The sequence below is a fragment of the Trichosurus vulpecula genome, chromosome 2 (genome assembly GCF_011100635.1).
Source record: "Trichosurus vulpecula isolate mTriVul1 chromosome 2, mTriVul1.pri, whole genome shotgun sequence".
Taxonomy (NCBI): Eukaryota; Metazoa; Chordata; class Mammalia; order Diprotodontia; family Phalangeridae; genus Trichosurus; species Trichosurus vulpecula.
Genome location: NC_050574.1, coordinates 371,950,887 through 371,976,937, shown reverse-complemented (window position 1 = coordinate 371,976,937; position 26,051 = coordinate 371,950,887). Strand labels below are relative to the sequence as shown.

The window sequence follows — 26,051 nt, the reverse complement described above, 5'->3', positions numbered from 1 at the left end:
AAGGCACCCTGACTGCCTAAAGTTAAAACATTTTTTTAAAGCCCACTCTGTAGATTAAAATAGTAATTCTCAAGTCACCAAATCTTTTTTTTTTCCAGAAACATCAATCCTATGATTGAGAACAAGAATATTTTGGAATACAATGGCTAGAAAAATATTTATTATGCCCTTAGTATATTCCAAGCATTTTGCTAATCAATGGGGTTATAAATAGAAGAGCAAGATGGTTCTTGCTATCAAGGACCTCTATTTTAAATGGGGAGACTATATACTAGAAGATTCAGCTGCAGGGCAGACAGAAAAGTCTAGTTGGCCTTAGGTTGCTGTGATAGGGCAAGGGAGTTTTTAGGAAATCCAGAGGGCATAGAGGCAGGGCAAATGGTAAAGTCTGTTTGACTTGACATTGATTAGTCAGTTCAGAGGTCTGAAATTTAGTTTCTTCACCTAATCAGCCCAGACTTAGTCAGAATTTATAAGCTCCCCATCCAAAATCACTGAATGACAAAGCAAAAAAAAGAGCTTTATCCATCCAGCCCCCTCATTTTAGAGCACTGGTTACTATCCTATGGTCTTTGTATTTCTAAAAGTATTTTAATGAGTGTACTTAAATAATTTCTTTCCTTTGTAATACTATGTATTTTATGCATTTAAAATGCAATTTTGAGAAAGGGTCCATGACAAAAAGGGGATTGGAGGAACATGCTAAGGAACCCTGGTTTAGAGGATAAGAGACTAACCAGAGAGAAAGGGGAAGTGCCTTCCCCAAAACCAAGACTTGGGTTTAGCAGGGTAAGGTTTAAGGTAAGGTACAAGGGATAAAGTTGTGGAGGGTAGGGGAAGACAAAAGAATAGGGAAACAAATGTTCTCTACCAGGAATGGGGAATACAGTGATGAAAAAGACAAAATTTGAGGTTTCTAGGTCCAATATTTTTTATGCTTTATTTAACATTCATTTTTTTAAAATTTTGAGTTCTAAATTCTCTCCCTCTTTCTAGACTTTCCCCCCAAACCCACTGAAGAAGGCAACAAATATAGTGGTTATGTATGTGAAGTCATGCAAAACATTTCCATATTAGCCATGTTGAAAAAAAACAAGAAAAATAAAGGAAATGAAAGAAATATGCTTCAATCTGCACTCAGAGTTCATCAGTTCTCTCTGGAAATGGATAAGCATTTTTCATCATGAGTCCTTTGGAATTTTCTTGTATCATTGTCTTGATTAGAGTAGCTAAGTCTTTCACGGTTGATCATCAAACAAAAGTAATCATTACAAGCATGTACCACAACTGGTTCAGCCATTCCCCAGTTGATGGGCATCCCCTCGATTTCCAGTTCTTTGTCACCACAGAAAGAGCTGCTGTAAATGTTTTTCTACATATGAGTCTTTATCCTTTCCTTTGATCTCTTTGGGATATAGACCTAGTAGTGGTAATGCTGGGTCAAAGAGTATGCTATGCACAGTTTTATAGCCCTTCAGACATAATTCCAAATAGTTCTCCAGAATAATTAACCAGTTCACAAGTCCACCAACAGTTAGGCCCAGCCATTTAAAGGAATTAGTGATTTTTACATTTTACATTAGAATCCATTGCAACTGTTTGGACAAAACAGTGTACCTCTTAGCTCAGTTTGCCTAATTCAGAATTTTACCTTCATGGAAAGATGTGAGCCTTGTTGTATTGGGAATTGTTTTTAATAGATCAAAGGTTTTTACTTAAGTCACCTCACAGCCTGCTATTTGACTCTTTCTTATATTTAAGTTTATCTAAGGCAAACTAGGATTATGTCTATGTATTTCCTCATTAGCTAATAAAATTACAACACAGCTCTCAACTATTTATTAAGCTCAGAGCCCCAATTTATTAAAGATTATTTAGTAAATTGGAGAAATTTCTAAACCTATAGAAACCTCAAAGGCAGTTGCTAATAATTTTCTCTGTAAGAATCTCTAACCTGCTAGTATTAAGTAAATTTTAAATTTGCTAGATATGCAATTTAACATTCTAATCAATAACAAAACATAATTGTTTACATTTAGCTCTGAAAAAGATTATAGGTAGTCAATTGTACAACTATCACTGTAACTGATTACTCCTTTCTTTTAAAAACAGCCCCCATTTAACTCAAGATACAAAATAAAATCTCTTCTCAAGTTTCTACTTCATCTTCATAGGCTAAAAAGACTGACAGTTTAAAACTGCCGTTTCTATAGCATTGTACTTGGCCTTTAAAGTTACAGTAACATCTGTCATCTCTGGGAAAGTCTAGTGAAGTGTGTCATTAATATTTCCTTATTCATATTTTCTTCTTTCTAGGAAGCGGACCTATTCAGCTGTGGCAGTTCCTTTTAGAGTTATTAACAGACAAGTCTTGTCAGTCATTTATAAGTTGGACTGGAGATGGATGGGAATTTAAACTTGCTGACCCAGATGAAGTATGTAAGCTTTTATAGTATATTCATAGTGATAGGAAAATTTTTGTTCTTAAGCCTCTTGATTTTGTCATTTTATTGATACAAACCAATCTAGCCAATTAGAAATAAAGATGGACTTTATGAATAATCCTTTTAAACATTTTACTTATATGGAATTTCTGCTCTTCAGGAAAAAATTAGCCTAAAAATATTTGTGTATATGAAGAATGTTAAGCTATCCTTACCTGCCATAGAGCCTTCATAGTTAGTCAGCAAGCATTAAAGTGCCTGCTATGTGCCATGCATTAAAGTTTTAGCTATATCCTCTTCTCAATTGCAACTACCAACGTAGCAAAGTTAAATGTTTTGGCTTTGGACCATTTGAAAATTGTTTCTGAAAATTAGCACTTTTTTAGGCAAAATAATAACTTCTGGATACTAAGCCCAGAATTTAAGCATCTGCCTTGATGGGCCAGTACAACCCTATTCAAAGATCCAAGTCAAATTCTAGTAGTGTTATATTTTTAAAATACATTGGCCCACTTATTAACTATTGTCTCAGGCCTAAAGTACAGCAATTTGGCCTCCAGTATGTATCATATCTCTGGAGAGACAGGTCAAAGGAAAGATTCGTTCTAAAATATCTAAGAAATTCTGAAGAGTTCAGTATCCTCCATCAAAGGGTAATCTTAACACTGAGATATAGTGTCCTAATAATGTTCTCTCCATTCATTACACAAGAGGAAATCATTTTGGGGTTGTCCTAGTTCTAAGCTTTCTGGTCTATTGTGGGTTTTCCCCCTTTTAATAATTAGGCATTTGCTAAGATAGGAAGAACTTATTTAGCCCCAGAAAAAATATATGCAAAATCAAATTGGAAAATTTACTGGAAAATACAGTTCTCTTGAATCTAAGCATTCCTTTTCATATCTCTTTTCATAAAAAAGGTGGCCCGACGGTGGGGGAGGAGGAAAAATAAGCCCAAAATGAACTATGAAAAGCTGAGCCGGGGCCTCCGCTATTATTACGACAAGAATATCATTCACAAGACATCTGGCAAACGTTACGTGTATCGCTTTGTGTGTGACCTCCAGAATCTTCTTGGGTATACAGCAGAAGAACTTCACACCATGCTGGGAGTGCAGCCAGACACAGAAGACTGAGCACTGCATGGGTCTGTACCTCAAGTGGCCATGGCCATGCTCCATATATACTGTGAATGGGATGCCACTGTGGACGACCCATACTGACTGACTACTCCAGGAAAGAGCAAGTGCTGCAAAATAAGAACCTTAAAAAAGGAGAAATTTTGTAAGCCCTGGAAAAAAGGAAGCAGTGGACTTCTTTCATCAGAAACCATGGTTCTGAAACAGTCATCTCACTGAGAAACATGGAAGTCAGCACAGCTCCTTGCTTCAAAAGCCCAGTGACAAAATGTTATTTATGTTTCTCTTTAACTCATGAAAGATAAGGTGGGAATGCTTTGCTCTCTTGGGTGAAAGCGTTGCACAAAAGGATTTTATTTTTAAGGCAAAGATGTGCTGGGAAGCCGCAAGCACTTTGGTTTTGCCTTGCAGAACCAGGTGTGGCAAATGCAAAAGCATTTCCTTCAACAGGGGGAGGAAAAAATAATGCCATTTCAGATGATAGTATTTGTATACTGTTGTAATCTTATGGCTCTTCCTGAAAACCTCTAGCAGTGCTATTTAACAGAAATTATATATTGTAATTTAAACTAATTATTAAGTGTGCTTGAAATAGGAACCAGGAAGGACACAGACCTATCCAATGTTTTAATCTTTCATTTTAAAAATACCTACAACATTAGAAAAATATTTAATCTGCCAAGGGCAGGCGGAGGAAATTTGTGAAATGTATTTAAACATACATAATATATTCCTACATGGGAAAAGGTATAGAAGGTTATTATTATTATTTGCCAAGGCTAGCATCTGGCAAATAGTTTGTATATTTGGGCATTTTTACAAAAAACTATTGTATGGGGCATAACTGACCTTTTTGTGGTTTCTATTCTAATGTTGAAGGCTAAGAAGCAGTACTTTTCCTGATGAAATGCTATGTTTTCCACTTCTGTGCATGTCTTTCAATAAGTTTGTATTCAAGACATATTTTTGGTTTAATTGTATTTATCCCATCCTCCCTGCCTCAAACATGTCCTCTCCTATGTGGTTCCCTGTTCCCAATTAATGTTGTTTGATTAAAATAGGAACTCTATTTTTGGAAATATGCAACTCCTTTTCAGAGATCAGGAGGGATTTATGTAGCAGCTATTTTTACTGCAAAAAAAAAATCACTGGAAAATATAATTTGTAAGAAAGTTTTATTTTTATCTTAGCTTCATGTAAAGTTAAATGTGTTATATTATACAGAGCAAGAAGTTCCTGAAAATCAAATCTTTATTAAAACCTCTTGAACATAAAGTGAAATACGCATGTCAAATTTTTGTTCCTCCTTAAGATTTCTCAAGACTCTTCCACCACCAAATGTATTTCTGCTCAGTGCCCACAGTTAAATATCTTTTCTAGTGCTTGTGAAGACCTAGAAACTGTCAAAAGAAAAACAACTGTTAAGGAGAGAATGTTGGCAGTGGCCAAAATAAAAGTTTGTCTTTTGATACCAGATGAGACTTTAATATTGGTTTCAAAAGAACAGTTTGTGGTAATATTAAAGTCCTGTTTTAATAGAAGTTACCCATGCAGTCTCATCATCTATGTAAAATTATTGGACAGCAACATGTAGTAGAAGGAGGAAAGAAAAAGGAAGTTACAGAACCTATTACAAAATAATTTCAAACTACACAGAAGACTATTTTTACCATCTCTGTAAGGATATTTCAACGCATAAACATCGCATAAAATTTATCAGTTGAAAGTCATAGTAGAGAAGTAAACATATTTAAGTTCAGGGAACTGAGGAAGCTGGAAGGGAATCTAGAGGACCAGACAAATTGCTCCTACATTTTGTCATGACAATTACTTTGAAATGTTTATAATTAATAAAATAAAGTTAGGAGCAGACAAATATGAGAAAATGTGTTCTTTTATAGTTCATAATGGTACCTCCTGTTAGGTAAATCATCAAACTGAACTGACTTGCCCAGGAATAAAGCACAACTCAATGTGCATGCTCACTGCCAAAAATAATTGGCTATGTGTAACAAGGTCCAATGAAGAGAAATTTATCAAAATTCCCAAAGATAAGCATTCCACTACACTTCACACTTTTAACATCAGTATTGAAAATATGCAATATGACAGCACACGAAAGACTTGATGAATTTATAATCCTTTCTTCCCTGATATATGCATGCTAGAAACACTGGGTATTACAGAATTTAACACTATGAAGATCCTTTGCCAGTTTTTTTTCCAAGTGTTACAACAGCATGTTAATTTAATAATAGCCACCCTTTCCCATTATTTTACATTAAATAGGGGAAGAGAAGAAATTCTGCCAATATGGGTCATTGTCCAGTGCTACTACTCTTCTTTTATTAATCTTTGAGTGGGAGGTGGACAAAACACTGCAATAGGAGTCATGGGACCTGGATTATAGTCCTAGCAAGCTCTGTGACCTTGGGTTAATTAGTACACCTCCCTGGGCTTTGCCTTCCTTATCTACTGAATGAGAGTAATTTTAAGGTGTTTCTTATCTCTAACATTCTATAGATACATATTTCTTCCCACCTATACCCCCTTTTAAAAAAATCACTGATTCACCCAAAGTTAAACAGTAACCAGTGTCAAAATTAATGCAATCGTTAGTGGAGTCACTAACTGACCTAATCCATTCTGGAGAACAATTTGGAACTATGCCCAAAGGGCTATAAAACTGTGCATACCCTTTGATCTAGCAATACCACTTCTAGATCTGTATCCCAAAGAGATCATAAAAAAAAAAAGGAAAAGGACCCACATGTACAAAATTATTTGTAGTGGCTCTTTTTGTGGTGGCAAAGAATTGGAAATTGATGGAATGCCCATCATTTAAGGAATGGCTGAACAAATTGTGGTATATGAATGTAATGGAATACTGTTGTTCTCTATGACATGATGAGGGGCAGCTAGGTGGCAAAGTTAGTAGAGCACCAGTGCTGGAGTCAGGAGGACCTGAGTTCAAATTTGGCCTCAGACACTTGACACACTTAACTAGCTGTGTGACTTTGGGCAAGTGGATAGAGAGCTAGATTTGGAATCAAAAACAACTGGGTTCAAATCCGAACCCCTCCTAAGGAAAAAAAAAAGACATGATGAGCAGGCAGACTTCAGAAAAACCTGGAAAGACTTAGATGAACTGATGCTGAAAGAAGTGAGCAGAACCAGGAGAACATTGTACACAGTAACAGCAGCATTGTGCAATGACCAACTTTGATAGACTTAACTCTTCTTAGCAATACAAGGATCTAAGACAATTCCAAAAGACTCGTGATGGAAAATGCTATCCACATCCAGAGAAAGAACTATGGAGTCTGAATGCAGATCAAAGCCTACTATTTTCTCTTTTTTTGTTGTTTTTTCTCATGTTTTTCCCTTTTGTTCTGATTCATTCACAACTAATGTGGAAATGTTTTAGAAAAATTTATGCAACCAAAGAGCTAATATTTCTCCCTTAATTCATGAAAGATACTATTTAACACAGAATTCCAATGGAAACCAATAGGAAGGTATCAGTGTGTTTCACATAGTTTTTGCTTTGTGAAAGAAAATTTTCAAGATGATTTATAAGTAGCGCTTGTGTTGAGGTTTTAAAGTTCGTGAAACAAAGTATCTTTGTTCTAATACAAGAAAGGCAAATACCACAAAAGAAACTCCCGCTTCTAGGATTTTCCCAAAAGATAAAACGTTCACTGAACTTCACATAATCATATCACACCAATAAGGCTACCACTCCCTTTGTCCACAATGAGGGTCTGATGCTCGAAAGTGACAAGAGTCTATTACTGCTGAGGCTGATATCCAAGAGGTGAGAAGGAAATGGTGTGAGAGAACTGAAAGAATGTTGCCCAATGTTTCCTTTCCTACTCTGAACAGTAGATTTCAGTAAGTATTTGTTGACGGTTTACTATGTGCAAAATGACTCTGCCCTCAAAGACCTTATAATCAGGGGAGGGATAGAGGTGAGCATAGATAAAGACAAAGTAGTGGTGTTGTTTCTCATCCTTTGCTTTTGAATAGAATCAGTGACATCACAGGGTAATGTCTTGACACACCTGTGAATTAGATTTAAGTGAGGGAGGGTGAAATTATCAGCTTCCCTCTCTCTTCCAGAGTCGTCGTAGACAAAAATCAAGACAACTGGCAATGGCTTGGGATACAGCAGATGACCTTGGGATCTTCAATGCCTAAACAAGCCCATTGGAACAAATAGTTCATATCCTCCTGTTCTGCCAGGGGAAGTCTTCACAGGCTTCCGGCACAGTGCCATGACGGTTCAGAGGAAGGTGAAGTCACAACGGGGAAAGCTTTATAGAGGAGGTGGTATTTAGTTGCTGTGTAGAGAGGACTTTGACAAGTGGAGAAGACAAGAGAGCCCACATGAACAACATAAATGAAAATAAAGGTTAGAAAAGTCAGGACATGTTCCACCCTTCTTTGCAGATAGACACCTGACTATGGAATATTCATAGAATGGCATACTCATTTGATGCCTTGATTAGTTTTATAGAACTGCTTTTAAAAATTTCTTTTTAAATCTTCGTAACTGGGTGTGTGGGGTGGGAGAAATTGGGGTAGGGAAGTAAGGAGGGTTATACTTATAAACAAAGATAATATAAAAGCAAGAGATCATAGGTAAAATAGTTGTATATACATATATATCTCTATGTATGTATGTATGTATGTACACACAGGTATGTACAGGTTATGGCTAAGGGAAAATGAGTACAGTTGCCTGAGTATGGAGTGTGTATATAGGCAGTGTAGGGAAAAGACTAGAAAGATAGGTTGGAGCCTTACTGTGGCAAGCCTTTAATGTCAGGTTAAGGAATTTAGACTTTATAAGTAGTGAGTCATTATAACTAGAATTTATATAGTGCTTTAAAGTTTGCAAAATGCTTTACAAGTATCTCATTTGACCCTCACAATGATCCTGGGAGGTAGGTGATATTATTATCCCAATTTTATAGTTGAGGAACCAGACAGATGTTAAGCAATTTGCACATCACACACCTAATAAGTGACTGCAGCTAGATTTGAACTCGGGTCTTCTTGACTCCAGCTCCAACGTTCTATCCACTGTAACACCTAGCTGCCCGTCATTGAAGGTTTTTGAAAGGGGACTGCAAGACAAGATTGTGCGTTAATAACTGGCAATCACATGATACTTCAAAGTTTGCAAAGTACTTTTCATCCATTATCTTATTCGAATCTTAACACCAGCCCTGTGAGGCGCAATTGACCCCATTTTTTAAATGGGAAAACAGGATAAGAGGTTAAGGATAACAGGTTGGATCTGAAACCAGTTGTTCTTGATTCCAAATCGAGCTCTCTATCCATTTTACTACATTGTTTAGCGTACAAGTAGAATCTATCCTCAATGAAAGCGCAATATAAGTTATCTCAAAATTTTTCTTTCAGAAACTAGGAGGTGGGTGAAACACACTGATGTCCTCCTCTACAGTGTCCACTGGAATTCTTTGTGTGCTAAATAGTACTTTTCATGAATTGGTTAAGGGATAAATATTTGATTTGAATATTTGAAACTTTGATTTCATGGGGGACAACCCAAGTCATCCAGAGACATAAGGAGTGTAGGAACTTTGGTGGGGGTGGCAGAGAAAGAAAGGAATGACTATTAGATTTCAAGCCTGAGTCATTAGGTGGATGATGTTACTAACAAAAATACGGATTGCAGGGAGGGGTGATGAATTCTGTTTTGGACATCTTCAATTTAATCTAACCCTTAAATGCCCTTTTAAGTGCTTTCTAGTGGACAAAGGAAAAGAAATATGTTTATTATTGGAGTCTAATCAAAATTTGCATCCCTCTTTCAAAGCACATTTGTCCCCCAAATGGATCAAAAATGTTGATACTAATATGGTGCTTTAAGATTTACAAAGGATTTTACATATAGGTTCATTTGATTCTCAAAACAACCCTGTGAGGAAGTTCCTGAGGATATTACTATGACAGATGTTATACAGTGTTGTAAAGTTTACAAAATGCTTTACAAGTATCTCATTGATCCTCATAACAAGCCTGGGAGGTAGGTGATATTATCATGATGACAACACTGAGATTCAGAAGCCTTAGGTGATCCTGCCATAGTCACACAACTAATAAGAATCAAGGGTATACATAAATTCAGTTCTATCCTGACTCCAGGACGTTTTGCCTTAAGGAAACTTTTTTCTTGATTTATTCTGGAAATAGTAATTGAGGAAGGTATGACATAAGTAGAAAAATCTGAAGTTTATCCTTATTTAACAGCAACTTGAATCCATAGAATGTCAGAACTGGCTAGGACTTAAAGAGAATCTACTCCAGCCTCTTTATTTTTCATATGGAAAGACTGAGTACCAGAGGTACTCCATGGGCACACAGCCAGGTCTTGGCCAAGACAAGACTGGAACGCTTGCCTTAAAACTCATGGAATAGTGGGTTTTTTCCTACTATCCCACGCTGCCTCCTGCTTTCAGCTATTTTGAAGATAACATTTCTTCTCATTAAAGGCAGAGAGGATGAATCAGTCCTTAAGGTAGCTTATTCTTGTCACCATACAGTTCTTTGGGTCATCCCTATCTGCTAAGCTGATAGGAACCTAACAGCATTTGAGAGGTACAACCAAAGGACACCTACAACTTGACCAATACTATAGATGTTACAACGAACATCATTAAAGTTCTGGTGCTTCAGCATCAGGAATGGCTCCCAAAATATTTGACTTTGGTGATTCTCCAGTACTGGAAGAAAAGAGGATCAATTTAGCCAGAAGTTCAAAAATAGGACAAATATTTTCTTACCACATGAGTGGCATATAGGATATTCCTGGGGAGAAAGCCACAGGATCCAGGTTTTTTTTTTCCTCCTGACCATTCTAAGAATGATCCAGGAAGATGCTCTTTATATGTAATGGCTAGAAAATATCCAGAAAACATCTCAGTGGCATTATCTTGGAATGTGGTGGTCCATGTATGTCACCTATAGCAGTGGTACATTTTCCCAAAAATAACACTCCTATTTTAATCAATTACAGGAAGAGACCATATGGAAAAAGACATGATTGGTACATTAAGGATGACGTAGACTACAAAATAAGTTTTGTATATAAACTGATTGAAAGTTAGAGATGGAAAACACAACATTTATCAAAAAAAGCATACTTTTTAGCTAGTAGATTCAATAATAGAGCAAGAAAATAAACCATAAAATGGTCATTTGTGCTCCATACAATGATTAATTTCTTTTAAAAATGGTCAGATATATGAAGTATTCACCAAATAATAGCTGTTATAAATAATAGTAATAATAACAAACACTCTCTACCACTATTTGACCATAGTAGCAGTATATGTAATCCCATCAGCTGGAGTAATCTAAGCTACATATTAATTTCTACTGTGAGAGTCAACAGAGATGAAATTCAGAATAGAAGAAAAAGGTTTTTATTATACAATGCTCCTATAATTCTTAAACTATGTTTAGACAAGTAGGATCATATCTGAAATATAAAGTTAGCCACAAAAAACAATTTTGGTCATAATAGGACTAATGACATTTTCACAGCTAGAATTTACATGGATATGCTTTCTGTAACTGCCACCAAGAACTCCCAAAGTCCTACTCAGATCTTAAAAAGAAGAAAATTGGAATAACAGCCAACATGGTAGCCTGACCAAGAGGCAAACTAGCCACCTCCCACATATCTACTCGAGCTAAACCCTGATATTTACACAAGAGCAAATAATAATAAAGAAACCCAACGAGAAACTATTGAAAGTGACTTCTACTTCGGAACCATATACAAGACCAGCCACAAACTTGAGGACAATAGGAAAGCCAGCAAATCCAGCTCCAGTGCCAGGAAGTCACAATGCCATCAGGGATAAACCAAAGACATTTGTAGTCTATAAGTCTCAGTGTCCAGAAGTAGCAAATACGTAGGGTTCCCCCCAATGAAGCATTAAAGTGCTCAGAAAACTACAGGAAATACAGTGTAGTGGTGGATGTAATGGCAACATTCACACTGGGACATCCCAAGCCTAGGTGTTTCATGGTCCCTACTACCTTGTCCTGAGACACCAGAGAGGACCTTGAGTATCCAGCATTCTGAACCTCAGAATCTGGAAAAGTGAGGGTCAGTACAGGAACACAGGAGACCCAGAGTAAGACTAAGCAGAGCTGAACACTCCAAAACCCAAAGCCATGGTAGGGGGCAGTCTGACCCTGGCACAAAGCCTCAATTCAGGAACTAAAGCTGGAGAAATAGATAGGCAACCCTGACCAATACTTTAGAATATTGCAAATCAAAAGATTGCCCAAAAGGAAGAGAGAATAATACTATATAACTGCTGCAATCTAAGAATCAAAAGAAAAAATGGATTTTACCAAAAGGACAATATGAAATAAAAATTCTTGAAGAAAAATTAGAACAAATCACTTAGAAAAGAAAGTGGTAGAAAAAGTAATGTAGTCCCTGAAAACTAGAATAAACCAAACATAAATCAATGACTCCAAAAGACAGCAAAAAAAAATAGAATGAAATCAAAATATAAAAACGTCTATGTGCATACCCTTTCACCCAGCAATATCACTTCTAGGGCTCTATCCCAAAGAGATCACACAAATGGGAAAGGGACTTGTATATATAAAAATATCTATAGCAGCTCTTTTTGTGGTGGCAAAGAATTGGAAATCAAGGGGATGCCCGTCAATTGGAGAATGGCTAAACAAGTTGTGGTATATGAATGTAATGGAATACTATTGTGCTATAAGAAATGAAGAGCAGATGGACTTCATTATAACCTGGGAAATCCTATGTGATCTGATGCTGAGTGAGGGGAGCAGAACCAGGAGAACATTATATACAATTACAGACACACGGTATCTATGATGACTAACTTTGATTGACTTGACTCTTCTCAGCAATGCAAGGTTCAAAGACAGTTCCAAAAAGACTCATGATGGAAAAAGCTATCCACATCCAGAGAAAGAATTATGGAGTCTGCGTGCAGATTGAGGCAAACTATTTGCTCTCTCATTTTTTTTCTTTTCTTTTCAATTTTGTTTCTTCTTTTTCATGATTCATTCCTTTGGTCATAATTCTTCTTTACAACTTGACTATTGTGTAAATAAGTTTAATGTGAAGGTATATGTAGAACATACATGGGATTACATGCAGTCTTGAAGGTGAGGGGGAAGGAGGAGGAGGGGAAGAAAATTTGGAATTCAAAAACTTGTGGAACTAAGTGTTGTAAACTAAAAATAAAAAATAAATTAAAAAATAAAAATATCTAGCAATTATGTAGTGCTCTAAGTTTTACAAAGCACTTTACATATGGTATCTCACTTGAGCCTCACAACAACCATGTGAGATAGATGCTATAATTATCATTATACAAATTAAAAAAAACACTGAGACTGAGAAAGACTAAGTGACTTTCTGGGATCATACACTTGATAATTTAAACTTGAATCTTCCCAACTACATGTCCAGTGCTCTATTTACTACACCACCTGGATACCTAATACGAGGGGTGGGGGGAAGTAGGGTGTCAAACAAATTGACCAGTCAAGAAATCATTTAAGAATAATTGAACTTCTGGAAAACCAAATTTTTTAAAAAGCCTGAATATTTCCAGAAATCACAAATGAAAATGACCCAAATTGTTTAGAACCACAAGGCAAAATGAAGATAGATACAAAGAAACTCTTCCTGAAAGAAAACCTGAAAGGAAAAGTCTCAGGAATGTCATTGTCAAAATCCAGAGCTCCCAAATCAAAGAAAAAATACTATAAACATACATAAAGAAGTTCAAGTACCAAAGAACTATTGTCAGGATCACACAAATCCTAGCAGCTTCTAACATAGATGAGAGATGATCTTGGAATATAATATTTCACAAGACAAAAGAGATAGACTCATAATTAAGAATAATTTATTCCGAGGGCAGCTGGGTGGTGCAGTGAGTAGAGCACCGGCCCTGGAGTCAGGAGGATCTGAGTTCAAATCTGGCCTCAGACACTTGACATATGTACTAGCTGTGTGACCTTGGGCAAGTCACTTAACCCCAATTGCCCTGCCCCCCAAAAAAACAAAAGAATAATTTATTCCACAAAGTTATCCTACAGGGAGTTAAAAAAAAAAATCTTACTGGAATAAAGAACTTTCAACTATTTCTGATGAATAGACCAGAGCTAAGTAAAAATTTTCAAATGCAAACAGAAGAATCCAGAGGAACCTAGAAAGGTAAATTTAAGTTATTTGAAAGGAGCTATATGATGCTGTAGTGCTAACATTATAATAGAGGGATGACAAAACAAGTATCCCTTCAGAATCTCCATGTCTTTAAAGGGTATCAAAGGAATTAAATAAGAGAGGACCTGGAAGTGTAAAGATTCTGTGCTGATGGTTTACAAAGAGAAGGAAGGATAAAAGAAATATACTATTACAGAAAAGAGGAAAAATGGAATAGAACCAAGGGTGGGATTCAGCTGGTTCGCACCAGTTCGGTAGAACTGATACCTAATTTTAGGTTTAGTTCTGAGAATCAGTTGTTAGCGGGAGCAGGGCCTGTGCCCCCCACATCAGCTGCAGCAATGGGGGAGGGGTGGAGGAGTGGGGCTCCCTTCAGTTCTGTGGAGACCCAGTTGTTAATTCATTTGAATCCCACCACTGAATAGAACTTGCCATTTCTCATAAGTGGGGTATACAATTATGGGGGAAGAATATACAAACACAAGGGAAAGGATGGGGGAATAAGAATTAAATGAACCTCATTCATCAGAAATGAAGAAAAGAAGGTTGAACATAACACACACAGAATTTGGTATAGAAATATATCAAACTCAGAGGAGAAAAGCATGAGCAGGGAGAGAAATGTGGTTAGGAAGGAAGATAATGCTTTGGAATTGAAGCAAAATGAACTTCCTGACAGGATGGGAAAGGAAGAGAAGGAAAGATATTCTTAATGCAATAGTCTCCAAATTTATTTGATCATGCATCTCTATTAGTATATATTCCTAATATGTATATATTTACCTATTTATAAATTATATATATATATGTACTGCTATATTAATAAATATGTACCTTTAGGAAACTTACACAAAAATAGAAAATAAAAAGAATCTTTCTTATCAAATAAAATAGTATTTGATACTACAGATTAAAGGCCTGCTTGAATTAACCTGTGGCTCCAAGAAGCAGTGGCCACACCCTACTAAACCATTTTGGTAGGCAGGCTAAACCAGAATGAGGGTAAGTGAGGTGAGCTAGGAGGGTATCTACCCCAAACACGTGAAAACTTCCTCTGGCAGAATGGGGAGATGAGGACATTTTTTTTCCAATGACCATGAAAGCCACTGAAGCAGGTGCTATGCAGTGCTTAGAGCTAGGTAAGACATTTGAAAAGTCCAAGGTCACCCACTACATCCCAAGCCATCATCAGTTACCTTGACTTTGTCTTGTCAATGGCCTCTGATGACTCTGGGAGAGACAATGAGGCTTACAACTCCACACAACTCTGCCTCATTTAAACTCAATTTATGGGTGAATCAAAAGACATCACCCCTACCATTTTACCATTTTAACCTATCTCAAAGTACTAATGATGACAGGCAAGTGATGAAGCAGCAGATGTGGATATATTGGGAACTGTAGTCACAACCCTGCACACAGATGGGCCAGAGGGTCATCTTCTCACTGGACTGAAGTCGCAGTGGGATTCAGCAGCCCCTAGGTGTATGAGAAGCCTTTTTGAAGGACCACACTGCTCACCTCCTGGCGTGAGAAAGAGACTAGAAAGGTACCCTAAAAATTGTCTGCTTCACCTAACCCTGACCTGCTTACTGCAGCAGGCAAGGATCCCAAACTGCTATTGAAACACACACACACATACACACACACACACACACACACACACACACACACACACAAATACAACTTTTGCAAAGATTCCACTCATCATCAGTACATGGAATGTGTGCATGTTTGTGGGCAACACCAAATCCAGTAGACCTGAAAGACAAACAGCTCAGTAGGTATCACATCCAAATAGTAGCCCTGAGTGAAACAAAGCTGGCAAATGAAGGCCAATTTACCAAAGTTGGAGTTGGATACATGTTTTTCCAAAGTGGCCACAGTGGCCCCAGTAAAGGGGAGTACCATGAAGCTGGCATAGGTTTCACCACCAAAACTCATCTAATCAAGAAGCTTATACGCCTACCAAAAGTAGTGAACAACAGGCTCATGACAGCGCGATTGTCACTTATAGGAAAGCACCATGCCACCATCATCAGTGCATCTGTTCCCACCAAGACAAACCCTGATGATGTCAAAGGAAAATTTTATGAAGACCTAGACATACTCATCATCAATGTGCTGAAAGAGGACAAACTTATAATTCTTATAAACTTATAATTCTGGTAACTTCAAAGCAAGAGTAGGCAGAGACTATCAAACATGGCAGGGAGTTGCTGGGAGGAGCGGTTAATAAGGGGTTGAGATTTTGAAGGAAGGAAAATAAGGCCAGAGTAGGGCTTTTGAAAGCAGGGAGAGGTGGAAAGACTAGAAGTTTTTGGTGAGAACAGAGTAGATCTAGTAGATCAGATAGAGGAATTTCAGAATTACGAATTGTGGAACATATGTGGGTGATGATGAGACCAGATGTAATCATCCTTATGTGTGGCTGATGTGGAGTGAAAGTATAGATCATAAGAGTTGAAGAGGTTGATGAATTGTAAATTAATGGTATTTAAGGAAACATTAACATGTAAATTTAAGGCAGACTTGAAAGGTCACGTGTGCAAAAGCCCTCCTTGTCTGAGTAATATTCTGTAATAGCTCACAGGCCATTTCAAGTAGAACAGAAATAGTATGGAGAGTAATTTGCAACGAGTGGAAAATCTGTGAAGGTTTTTAAATGTTAGACTGAGGAGTTTGTATTTAATCCTACACACAATAAGGAAACAGAAAACTATTGCAATGTCCAGGTGATAAATGACATCTAAACTAGCCTGGGCATTGCATGAATGCCAAGAAGAGGAAGAAAGCAAGAAATGTTGTTGAAGTAAGATTGAGAAAACTTGGCCACTGATTAGACATGAGGTTTAAGTTAAAGGGAAATGACAGGAATTAATTCAAGGTTTCAAACACAGGTGACTGAAGAGACCATAGGACCCTTAAGAGGAACAGAGGCTATGCTTACTCAAGCTCCGCTTTACTCCTAAACTGTTTTTTTGATACAGAGGGATTCAGTAAAATTACATCCAGATGGATGGAATGAAGTGGACCAGAGATCAATTAAAGAATAATCTTTCCTGGGTGTCTGGCCTTCCCTAGAATCCTTCATGAGAGACTTTCTGATACCTTCCTCCCTTACAAAGTAATCATAGTGAATATAAGGAAGTATTAATAAATTTAGTGGATTCTCACAAGGCTAACAACAGCTGATCATCCTCCAAAAAAAGTTGGCATATACATATCAGTGATTAAAAATTAAAAAGTACAAAACAAAACAAAAGAATACTCTAAGCTTTCCAAACAATAGATCCATGTCTCCACAGCCAAAAAACCACAAGACTGAATAAATGGGCATTCCTACTTTCTTCCCACTGACCCAGAAGGAGAAACAGAACAAAAGCATCTTTGTTCATTTGGAATGAGTTAGCTTATATGAGTTTGTCTTATTGAAGTCTAGGGATTTAGGATAAGATTTTCTCCTCGTTCGGTATGTTCATTTGATTTTTTTTAATTTTTGTCAACTAATTATGAAGTTTATAATTTTTAAAAGAGTTATTCCAGATCTAGGTTTCATGTGCAATAATAAGTACACCTGTCTTTGACATCAACGTTTAGTTCATTGCTGGTTTGCTTCACTTAAATTCTCTCTCAAACTGCCAAGTCAAATCTCCAGAGAAGAGCTACTATATTTCCACAGGATTCCATGGATAGCCCTGAGAGGTTTGTTCTAACACTACATCTAACAAGCCCCCATTGGTATGCTTTCTGCCATAATTATCAGTTTATATCAATTAAATCAGTTAGACAAGCAGCTTCTAAAAAAGAGCATAGCTAGTACAAGATTCTGCGATATTCTCCCACAAGTACCCACAGAGTCTAGGGGAAAGTAGACAAGCTTAGAGGGCATACATGACAAAGGAGTAACACAGATCTAGAAAGTCTTTAGGTAGGAGTCCACAAGATGTTCCCTGCATGTGTGATAGAGCTGTTCTGAAGGACACACTGTAGAGTTTTACATCTATTTCCCCCACCTAGTCAGTCTGTCTGGACTCCAGATGAAGACACTGCTATTAGCTGTTCTGGAGACATTGTTAAATCACTGATGGGTAGGTAAAGTCCCAAATCCTCCAATCCTCAGAAGTGTTGAGGTTGTCTTGGCAAAGAAAATAGAGGCAGGGAGGGGGAGGAGATTGAGACTCAGACCAAAGCCAAGGATTTGTTCATCCTTCCACCAACAGACGCTTTCTCAGGTGATTAACTGGAGGTTAACTCAGGGGGTTGATTTTCCCCTCTCCACTGCTAGGTCCTCTTTTGTTCTGAAGTGGTTCAACAGGGGATAGAAAATGGTGTGAGCCCTATTGATTACAGAAATGCAAATTAAAACAACTCTGAGGTACCACCTCACCTATCAGATTGGCTAATATGACAGAAAAGGAAAATAATAAATGTTGAGGATGTGGGAAAATTGGGACACTAATGCATTGTTGGTGGAGCTGTGAACTGATCTAACCATTCTGAAGAGCAATTTGGAACTATGCCCAAAGGGCAGTCAAACTGTATGTACCCTTTGATCTGCCACTACTAGGTCTGTATCCCAAAGAGATCACACAAAAAAAGACAAAAGTGCCTACATGTACAAAAATATTTATAAAAGCTTTTTTGTGGTGGCAAAGAATTGGAAACTGAGGAAGTACTCATCAACTGGGGAATGGCTGAACAAGTTGTGGTATATGAATGTAATGGAATACTATTGTGCTATAAGAAATAATGAACAGGCAGATTTCAGAAAAACCTGGAAAGACTTATATGAATTGATGCTGAGTGAAGTGCGCAGAACAGGGAGAACATTGTATACAGTAACAGCAACATCACGTGATGATCAATCATGATAGACTTCCCCCTTAGCAATACAATGATCCAAGACAATTCCAAAAGACTCATGTTGGGAAATGCTGTCCGCATCAAGAGAAAGAACTGATGAAGGATAAATGAAGATTGAAGCATAATATTTTCACTTTGGTTTTTTCCCCCCATGGCTTTATCCTTTTGTTCTGTTTCTTCTTTCACAACATGACTCATATGGAAATGTGTTTAACATGATTGCACATGCATAAGCTGTATCAGTTTGCTTGCTGTCTTGGGGAGGGGAAGGAGAGCAAGGGAGGGAGAAAAATATGGAACTCAAAATCTTATAAAAATGAATGTTGAATACTATCTTTACATGTAATTTGAAAAAATAAAGTACTATTTACATTTAAAAAAAAAGAAAATGGTGTGAGCATTTATACTTCGAAATCTTCAAATGTTATAGGTCAGGGTTTGATTTATTTGTTTTATTTCTCAGACTAAAGAAGATGACGGAGAAAATGTTAATAATGCAGATAACATAAAAGTGTATTCTGCCTACATTTTTTTCTTTCAAAGAATTAATTGTTAAACATTTACCAGTAACACCTTTGGATTTTGTCTATTGTTTGGTTAATTGGTTTGGTTCCTCTCCATTTTGACTGTCCCTGATTTAGGTATGTAGATGATATTTATATCATAGAAGGGACTTGGCAGGATTCCATTTTTTCCTGTTTTTGCAGATAGTTATATAATATAGGAATTAGTTGGGGGGTTTTCTTTGCCTTTGTTAGGACTTATGGATTGTTGATTTTATCTTATTGAGATTGAGTTATTTAAATTCTCTATTACTATTTCTATTAATCTGAGAATTTTACATTTTTGCAAATATTCATACAATTCATTTGTTCTATGTTTTATTGATCTATAGCTGATCAAATAGATTTAATAATTTCCTTTATTCTACATTTATTTCAAATTCTACTTTTTCATTGTTGATACTGTTAATTTGGTGTTTCTATTTATTTTTTAGTTGTATTAGCTACAGGTTTATGCAATTTGTTAGTTTTTCAATCATCTACTGAATTTATCAATTCAATGACTTTTTAAATTTCAATTTTGTTAGTCACTTTTTGACTTTTGGAATTTCTATTTTGGCATTCATCCAAATTTTTTAAACTTGTTGATTTCCTAGGGTTTTTAAAAATTGCATTCCCAATTAATTGATCTGTTATTTTCTCTTTCTTTATTGATGAAAGTGTTTGAAGACTTAAGTTTTCCCCAGAGAAGTACCATTTCCCCCAACACAATTTTTTTAATTTAAAATTTAAATTTTTAAAACTCCATATAACAAATATGCATCATCAAGCAAAACAAATTTCCACATTGGCCATGTCAAAACATACACACACACACACACACACATATATGTCTCATTCTGCACCCTGAGTCCATCACCTTAAGGTTAAAAGGTTGTATGCTTCATATTAGTCCTATGGAATCTTGGTTGATCATTGCCCCAAACACAGTTCCTAAGTCTTTCAAAATTGTTTGTCTTTATAATATTGCCATTGTATAAATTGTTCTCCTGGTTTAGGTCACTTCACTTTGCATCAGTCCACAAAAGTCTTCCCAGAGAGGGAATTGAGAGGACTAAAACAGCAAGTGATAGTAGGAATTGAGTGAACCACGCTGAGTGCATCTCGTGACTCAATTCTGGATCTAGCTCAATTCCCTTTCTGTTCAATTATGGGTCTAGTCTAATTTCTGTCTTCTGAGAAAACGTTACTCAATTATGGGAATTGTGAGAAAACTTTATTGTGTTGTTTGAACCTAGCCCTGTATGGCTGGGAAGCTGGACCACCTCTACCTGTTGCTTAGAGACCCTTAACTAAGCACCTACATTAGGCTGACCAGATACCTGGTCAGGCCCAAAGATTGACACGAGGAGTTTCTCACAATTATATATCTCAAGTAACCTGTATGTCTTAACTGAAAACTGGACCCATTACTGATCAATCAGTTATTGTTTCCTTGTTCCTTTGATTGAATACAGACACTTGGCAGGAGCTGGGACACCTCTTTTTCTAATTTCAGGAAATTGCACCTGTTTGCTCTACCCTTCCTAACTTAGAAAGCCCCTAATTCCTCCAATTAGAAATTAGATTACCTAATTTTGTATCCTGGTTTCTATCCTGTTGATTATTTTCTTTTAATGCATAAAAATCTGTCTTCCCCTGAATGCAGGGTCCAATGCCAAGCTGAGGAGGTCTGATCCCAATTTGTTACGCAATCGGCAAGCATTGCTTAATAAATAGATAAGCTCAGAAGCTCAAACCTTTGTTTCCTCAGTCATTTCAAATCAATCCACCTGTTACAAACAAAATCCTAGGGCAACAATGATAGGCATTTACTAAGTGTCTGCTCTTTGCCAAGCCATGAAAATACAAAGGCAAAAATAAAATAATCTCTATTCTCAGTAAGCGTATATTCTACCAGTTAGAAATAACCAAAATATATACAAGGTAAATTCCAAAGGGTGGGGGAGGAGACGGTGCTAACAACTGGGCAGATCAGAAAATAATTCACAGAGGAGGTATTGAGCTGAGATTTAAAGGCTATCTATGGATTCTAAGAGGCAAGAACAAGGACAGTCTGTGCAGGGCTTTGAGTGACAAAATTCTCCAAGATATAGTTGAGACAGGCTTTGTGAAGAAATGGAAGTCAAAAGTGGAATGTCACATGCAAGAGAAAGGCAGTCCAGCTTAGTTGTAATTCAGAGTCTGTGAGGATCTGGGGAGGAGGGGAGGGAGAAAAGGAAAACGTGGGGAGAAGGTTAATATAAAATCAGACTAGATTGTTTGGAGTCAGATTGTTAGGTGCTTTAAATGCCACACAAAGAAGATATATTTTCATTGTAATGGGGACCTACTGAAGCTTCTTACACAGGGAAATGACATGGGCTGACCTGTGTTTAAAAATTTCATTTTTATAACTATATGGACAATAGATTGCAAAAGGAGAGACTAAAGACAAAGATACTAAATAGAAGAATGTATAGTCCAGGTGAGAAATTATGAAAGCCAGAAATAGACTGGTTGCAATGTGTATAGAAAGAAGGGGACAGATTTGAGAGATGTTGTAGAGATAGAAATTTTTAAATTGGTAACAAATGGAACACAGGCTGAGTGAAACTAAAAAGTCAAGGATAAATCCCAGATTGTGAATCTAGGTTACTGGAAAGGACAGTGATTCTCTGAAGAGAAAAAGGAACATAAGAAGACAAGTGAATTTGTGGAGGAAATAATGAGTTCCCATTTTGTACATGTTGGATTTGAGCTGCCTATGGGATATCTAAGGGGAAATGTTTGAATGCAATAGGGAATGAGACAATGAATATAGAGAAACTGAAGATTAAATAAGGGCATAATCAAAGGGATGAATTCTGAAAGGATATTAGAGGAGATCATAGCAAAGAAATAAGTAGAAGGATTGGTTTTAGCAAGGAAAAGGAATATTCCTTTCTTAAAGGCTGTTTGTTGTTCAGTTGTTTCTGACTCTTTGTGACCACATTCGAAGTTTTCTTGGCAAAGATACTGGTTTACTGTTTCCTTCTCCAACTCATTTTACAAATGAGGAAACTGAGGCAAACTGGATTAAATGACTTGCCCAGAGTCACACAAGTGTCTGAGACTGGATTTGAACTCAGGTCTTCCTGACTCCAGGCCCAGTTATCTATTCATTGCACCACTTAGCTGCATACCTTAAGACTGTAGGAAAGAAGAAAAACATGTGCAGGGACATGGGGATGGAGGAGAATATTGAAGGAATTTGACATGTAAGCTTGAAATGAAGAGGGAGCTCAAGACCAATGGCCTCAATTTTCTTGGCGAAGCATGAGGCATGGTCCTCAGCTAAGATGAAGAGGGAAGGAATTTATATAGGTGGCTTAAGGAGAGAAAGGTAGTCTGAAATGGTTGCTTGTGGTGAGTGAAATTGGGAATCAATTTGGAGAAGAAAAAGAATTGGTGTATAGCAGGGAGGGCCCAGGTAAAATCTGATAATGTGAATTTGTAGTGGATCCAGTCAACACAGTTGTGTGACTTCCCCCAGTAGCATACAAGAATGAGCAGAGAAGGCATTATCCAGGTTGAAGTTTGGAAAGAGATGAATAGTAGCAAGACAAGACATCAAATAGAGCATGACAGGAAGATGAATTTATTAATGATGACTTCAAGATTGGGAAAAGAGGAAAGTGATTCCAAGAGTGAGGGATAGACTGGGAAAGCAGGGAAGGGTGGTATGACTAGAGGTTACAGTGAGGATTAAGAACAGATTGAATAGGGGTGAAATATGGGGAGAAATAGAAAGACAGGAAGTTAAAATAAGATAAGAGAAATTTCAAGCTTTGGCTTGTGGAGGTAGAATACCATGGGTGATGATGAGATCAAGGAAATGACCATCGTTACGTGTGGCTAAAATGATGCAAGCCATTTTTTTTTGGATATCTGCCCTGACTGCTTTTAACTCATTGGCCTCTTGTCCTTTGAGGTCCACTTCATCCAAATTGTATTAGCAGTTATATATTTAGTCCCAAGATAATTCTCCTCCTTTCTAAAGGAGAAATTTAGCTCCATGGCCTTTCTTCCCATTACAAAGTCTAACTTTATGCTTGGAGACTTCAATATACATGTCCATGTTCTTTTAAGTACCATGGCTTCCCAATTCATTGACTTTCTGGGTTCAGGAACCATGCTCTGGATAAGGTAAACCTTTCAGCTCTGGAACTCCTTCCCTGTGGCCTAAGATGCCCTGATTGGTGAGAGCTTCGGTATGGCCCACTATTTCTAGCCAACTCTAGCTATGCTTTAATGTATACACCATCCATTTTCTCATTCTGTGACCAACCATAACATGTCTCTCCCCTAGTCCTGCCACTTTAAGTCCTTGAACCATACCTAAATCCATAGCACTACTACTACTACTACTACTGCCGCTGCTGCTGCTGCTGCTACTACTACTACTACTACTACTACTACTACTACTACTGGAAAAGATGCATAAATCTACAAACCCTCAATCTCTACTCACCTTTCTTGTGACTTACCACACCAAAACACCTCTCTCTGGGCATCACTCCTTTATATGTGTTGTCTCTTCCATTAGAATGTGAGTTCCTTTTATTTACCTTTAAGGTCTTATATACCTTCTATAGCAGTTAGCACAAAGTAAATGCTTAATACTTTTTTAAAAATTCACTCATTCATGAATTGCTGAATTAGGAAGTCAAAGTATTTGAAGGAATATGGACATACAGATTACAATTCTCAAGCATAGAAGTTGACATTGGTATGGGAAAGAAGGCCATGAAATAGCTATACTCCTTGAGAAAGGAAGAGAATAATCTTGGGGCTTGGTGGATAACTACTAATAGAAACTTGAAGGGGTAATATATATGGATGGGGTGAACCTCAAAGGACAAGAGGTCAATGAGTGATAGCTACAGGGAGGATAGTCTAGAAGAGGTACTGAGGAGGATATCTACTCTTTCCCCCTCACTTAGAATGATAGAGGAATGGGAGAAAGTGTATCCAGGACTGGAGATTATAACCAATGATGAAATATCTTGTGAGGGGGAGCCCGATTTCTGCAAGTGAAAAAAAGAAAGGAAGATGAGAGGAATAGGTCTAATATGAAAGGCAGTTTGTTAACAAAGGAATAGAGAATCCAGAGAGTGAAATAGAAAGAGAGGGCAGAGCAGGACAGGAATATGAGAATGGCTGCTATCATAGGGTAGATCTGAGATGGGACTCATTGATATCTCATGTTCAAGATTAGATCAAAATAAAGCTTTGGTAAAAGATCTGATGCTTTACAAAAAGAGGTTTATTTAGTCACAGCAAGAGAAGGACATCAATAGAAGGAAAAGATATTTTGCAAGTATTCAGCCTTGGTTCCATGGACCACCGCTTTCCTGTCTTTGGATTGCCTGTAGTGGTCATCATGCCCTTGAGAGCACAGCTAGCATCCCTCATGGCCCTGACCTTTTTAGTATTCAGGTGATCAGGAAACTACATCAATGGCTTAAGCCTTAGTCCCCTGAACCAATTAAGTTTCAAGGACAATTTCAATGGTTTTTAAATAAAAATAAGCCCAACATGTATGGGTAGAGACTTAGGAAAAACAGGACCAGCCTATGTGTCAGGGCCCTAGGAGATATCAAAGGAAGGTTAAGGCAGAGAGAGTCAAGAGATCAATGAATGGTAGCAGGGGGCATGAATTTTTACCCACAAAACTTTTACTCAGAGTGAAACAGGAGTCTGTTAGTCTTTTGGCAAAAGGATGCCACACCATTCTCAATGGTAAGGTGATCTGTGCACTAGATCCCAGCTGAGATCTATAATTGATATCAGGTGGTGGGAAGGAGAACCTGGGCTGGTGAGATACCCTGAATTCTGATGGTAAGGGTAATTCTTATGGCCAGTCAGTCAATTGGAATCTTAGCTACCTCTCTTTTCCAGTCAGGGGGTGATAAGCAAATCAGCCTCAGGTTGATCTCTCCTTGCTGTTGAAAGACAAATAATTGGTGAAAGTGATTGCTAAGTCAATGTAAATAATCTTTTTTAAAAAATAACAGAGAATGGGGAAAGCCAAGATGGAGGACTACATGGGAGCAGTTGTAGTCCGCCCCATTCACAACTATTTCAACAATAATCTAAGAACGATGGACCTAGTAGTAAACAGAAAAATCAAAGAAGAGACGATTATGGGTCATCCTTCGAGATCAAGATCGTAAATTCTACAAGTAAGTGACCCAGGCAGGAACTATAGAACAGGGATGTGCTGGTATCATTGAATCAGTGTCTAATCATCCAATCATCTCAGGTACTTTTGGATCATATGACCAACAAGATAGAAGACTAGATATTTTTTCTGTCCTCATGACATCTCAAAACATGATTCTCTAATACAGAAATTATGTGCCAAAAGGTAAAGCAACTTCAGCTAGTCTAGGATACCAGGAACTCAAAAAACACGTAAGAACTCTGTGAACTAACACAACTCACTCACTCAGCACCCTTTCCTCCCCCGCCAAACATGTTCCCAGTAGCAAGATTGCACTTGTCACCTGATTGATCCACAGGCTTGCAACAAAATGCAACCCCACACCCTGATCCTTCCCTCTCTCTTTGCAGTGCTATGGAGATCCAAGCTCCAGACTGCCAAAATTTATTGAGACCTAGCTACCTAGAGCTGCAGCAATATTCTGTGCTATAAAAGATTTCTATAGGCAAGGAAAAGAAAGAGTCCAGCATCCAAATGGTGCCAATCCTATCCCTCCCAAAGCTCCTTTGGGGCAGATATCTAGGC

General features: G+C 37.4%; 1 protein-coding gene across 2 annotated transcripts in view; it reads left to right on the top strand.

The window, feature by feature from the left end:
- Window positions 1-4,855, top strand: part of ETS2 (ETS proto-oncogene 2, transcription factor) — a 28,727-nt gene extending 23,872 nt beyond the window's left edge. For both annotated transcript variants that reach the window (XM_036745924.1, XM_036745925.1), the window contains 2 exons: window positions 2,317-2,435; window positions 3,362-4,855. In XM_036745924.1, coding sequence (XP_036601819.1) covers window positions 2,317-2,435; window positions 3,362-3,577 — 335 coding nt within the window. In that variant the 3' untranslated portion in view covers window positions 3,578-4,855. The remainder of the gene's footprint in view (window positions 1-2,316; window positions 2,436-3,361) is intronic.
- Window positions 4,856-26,051: the final 21,196 nt, after the last annotated feature.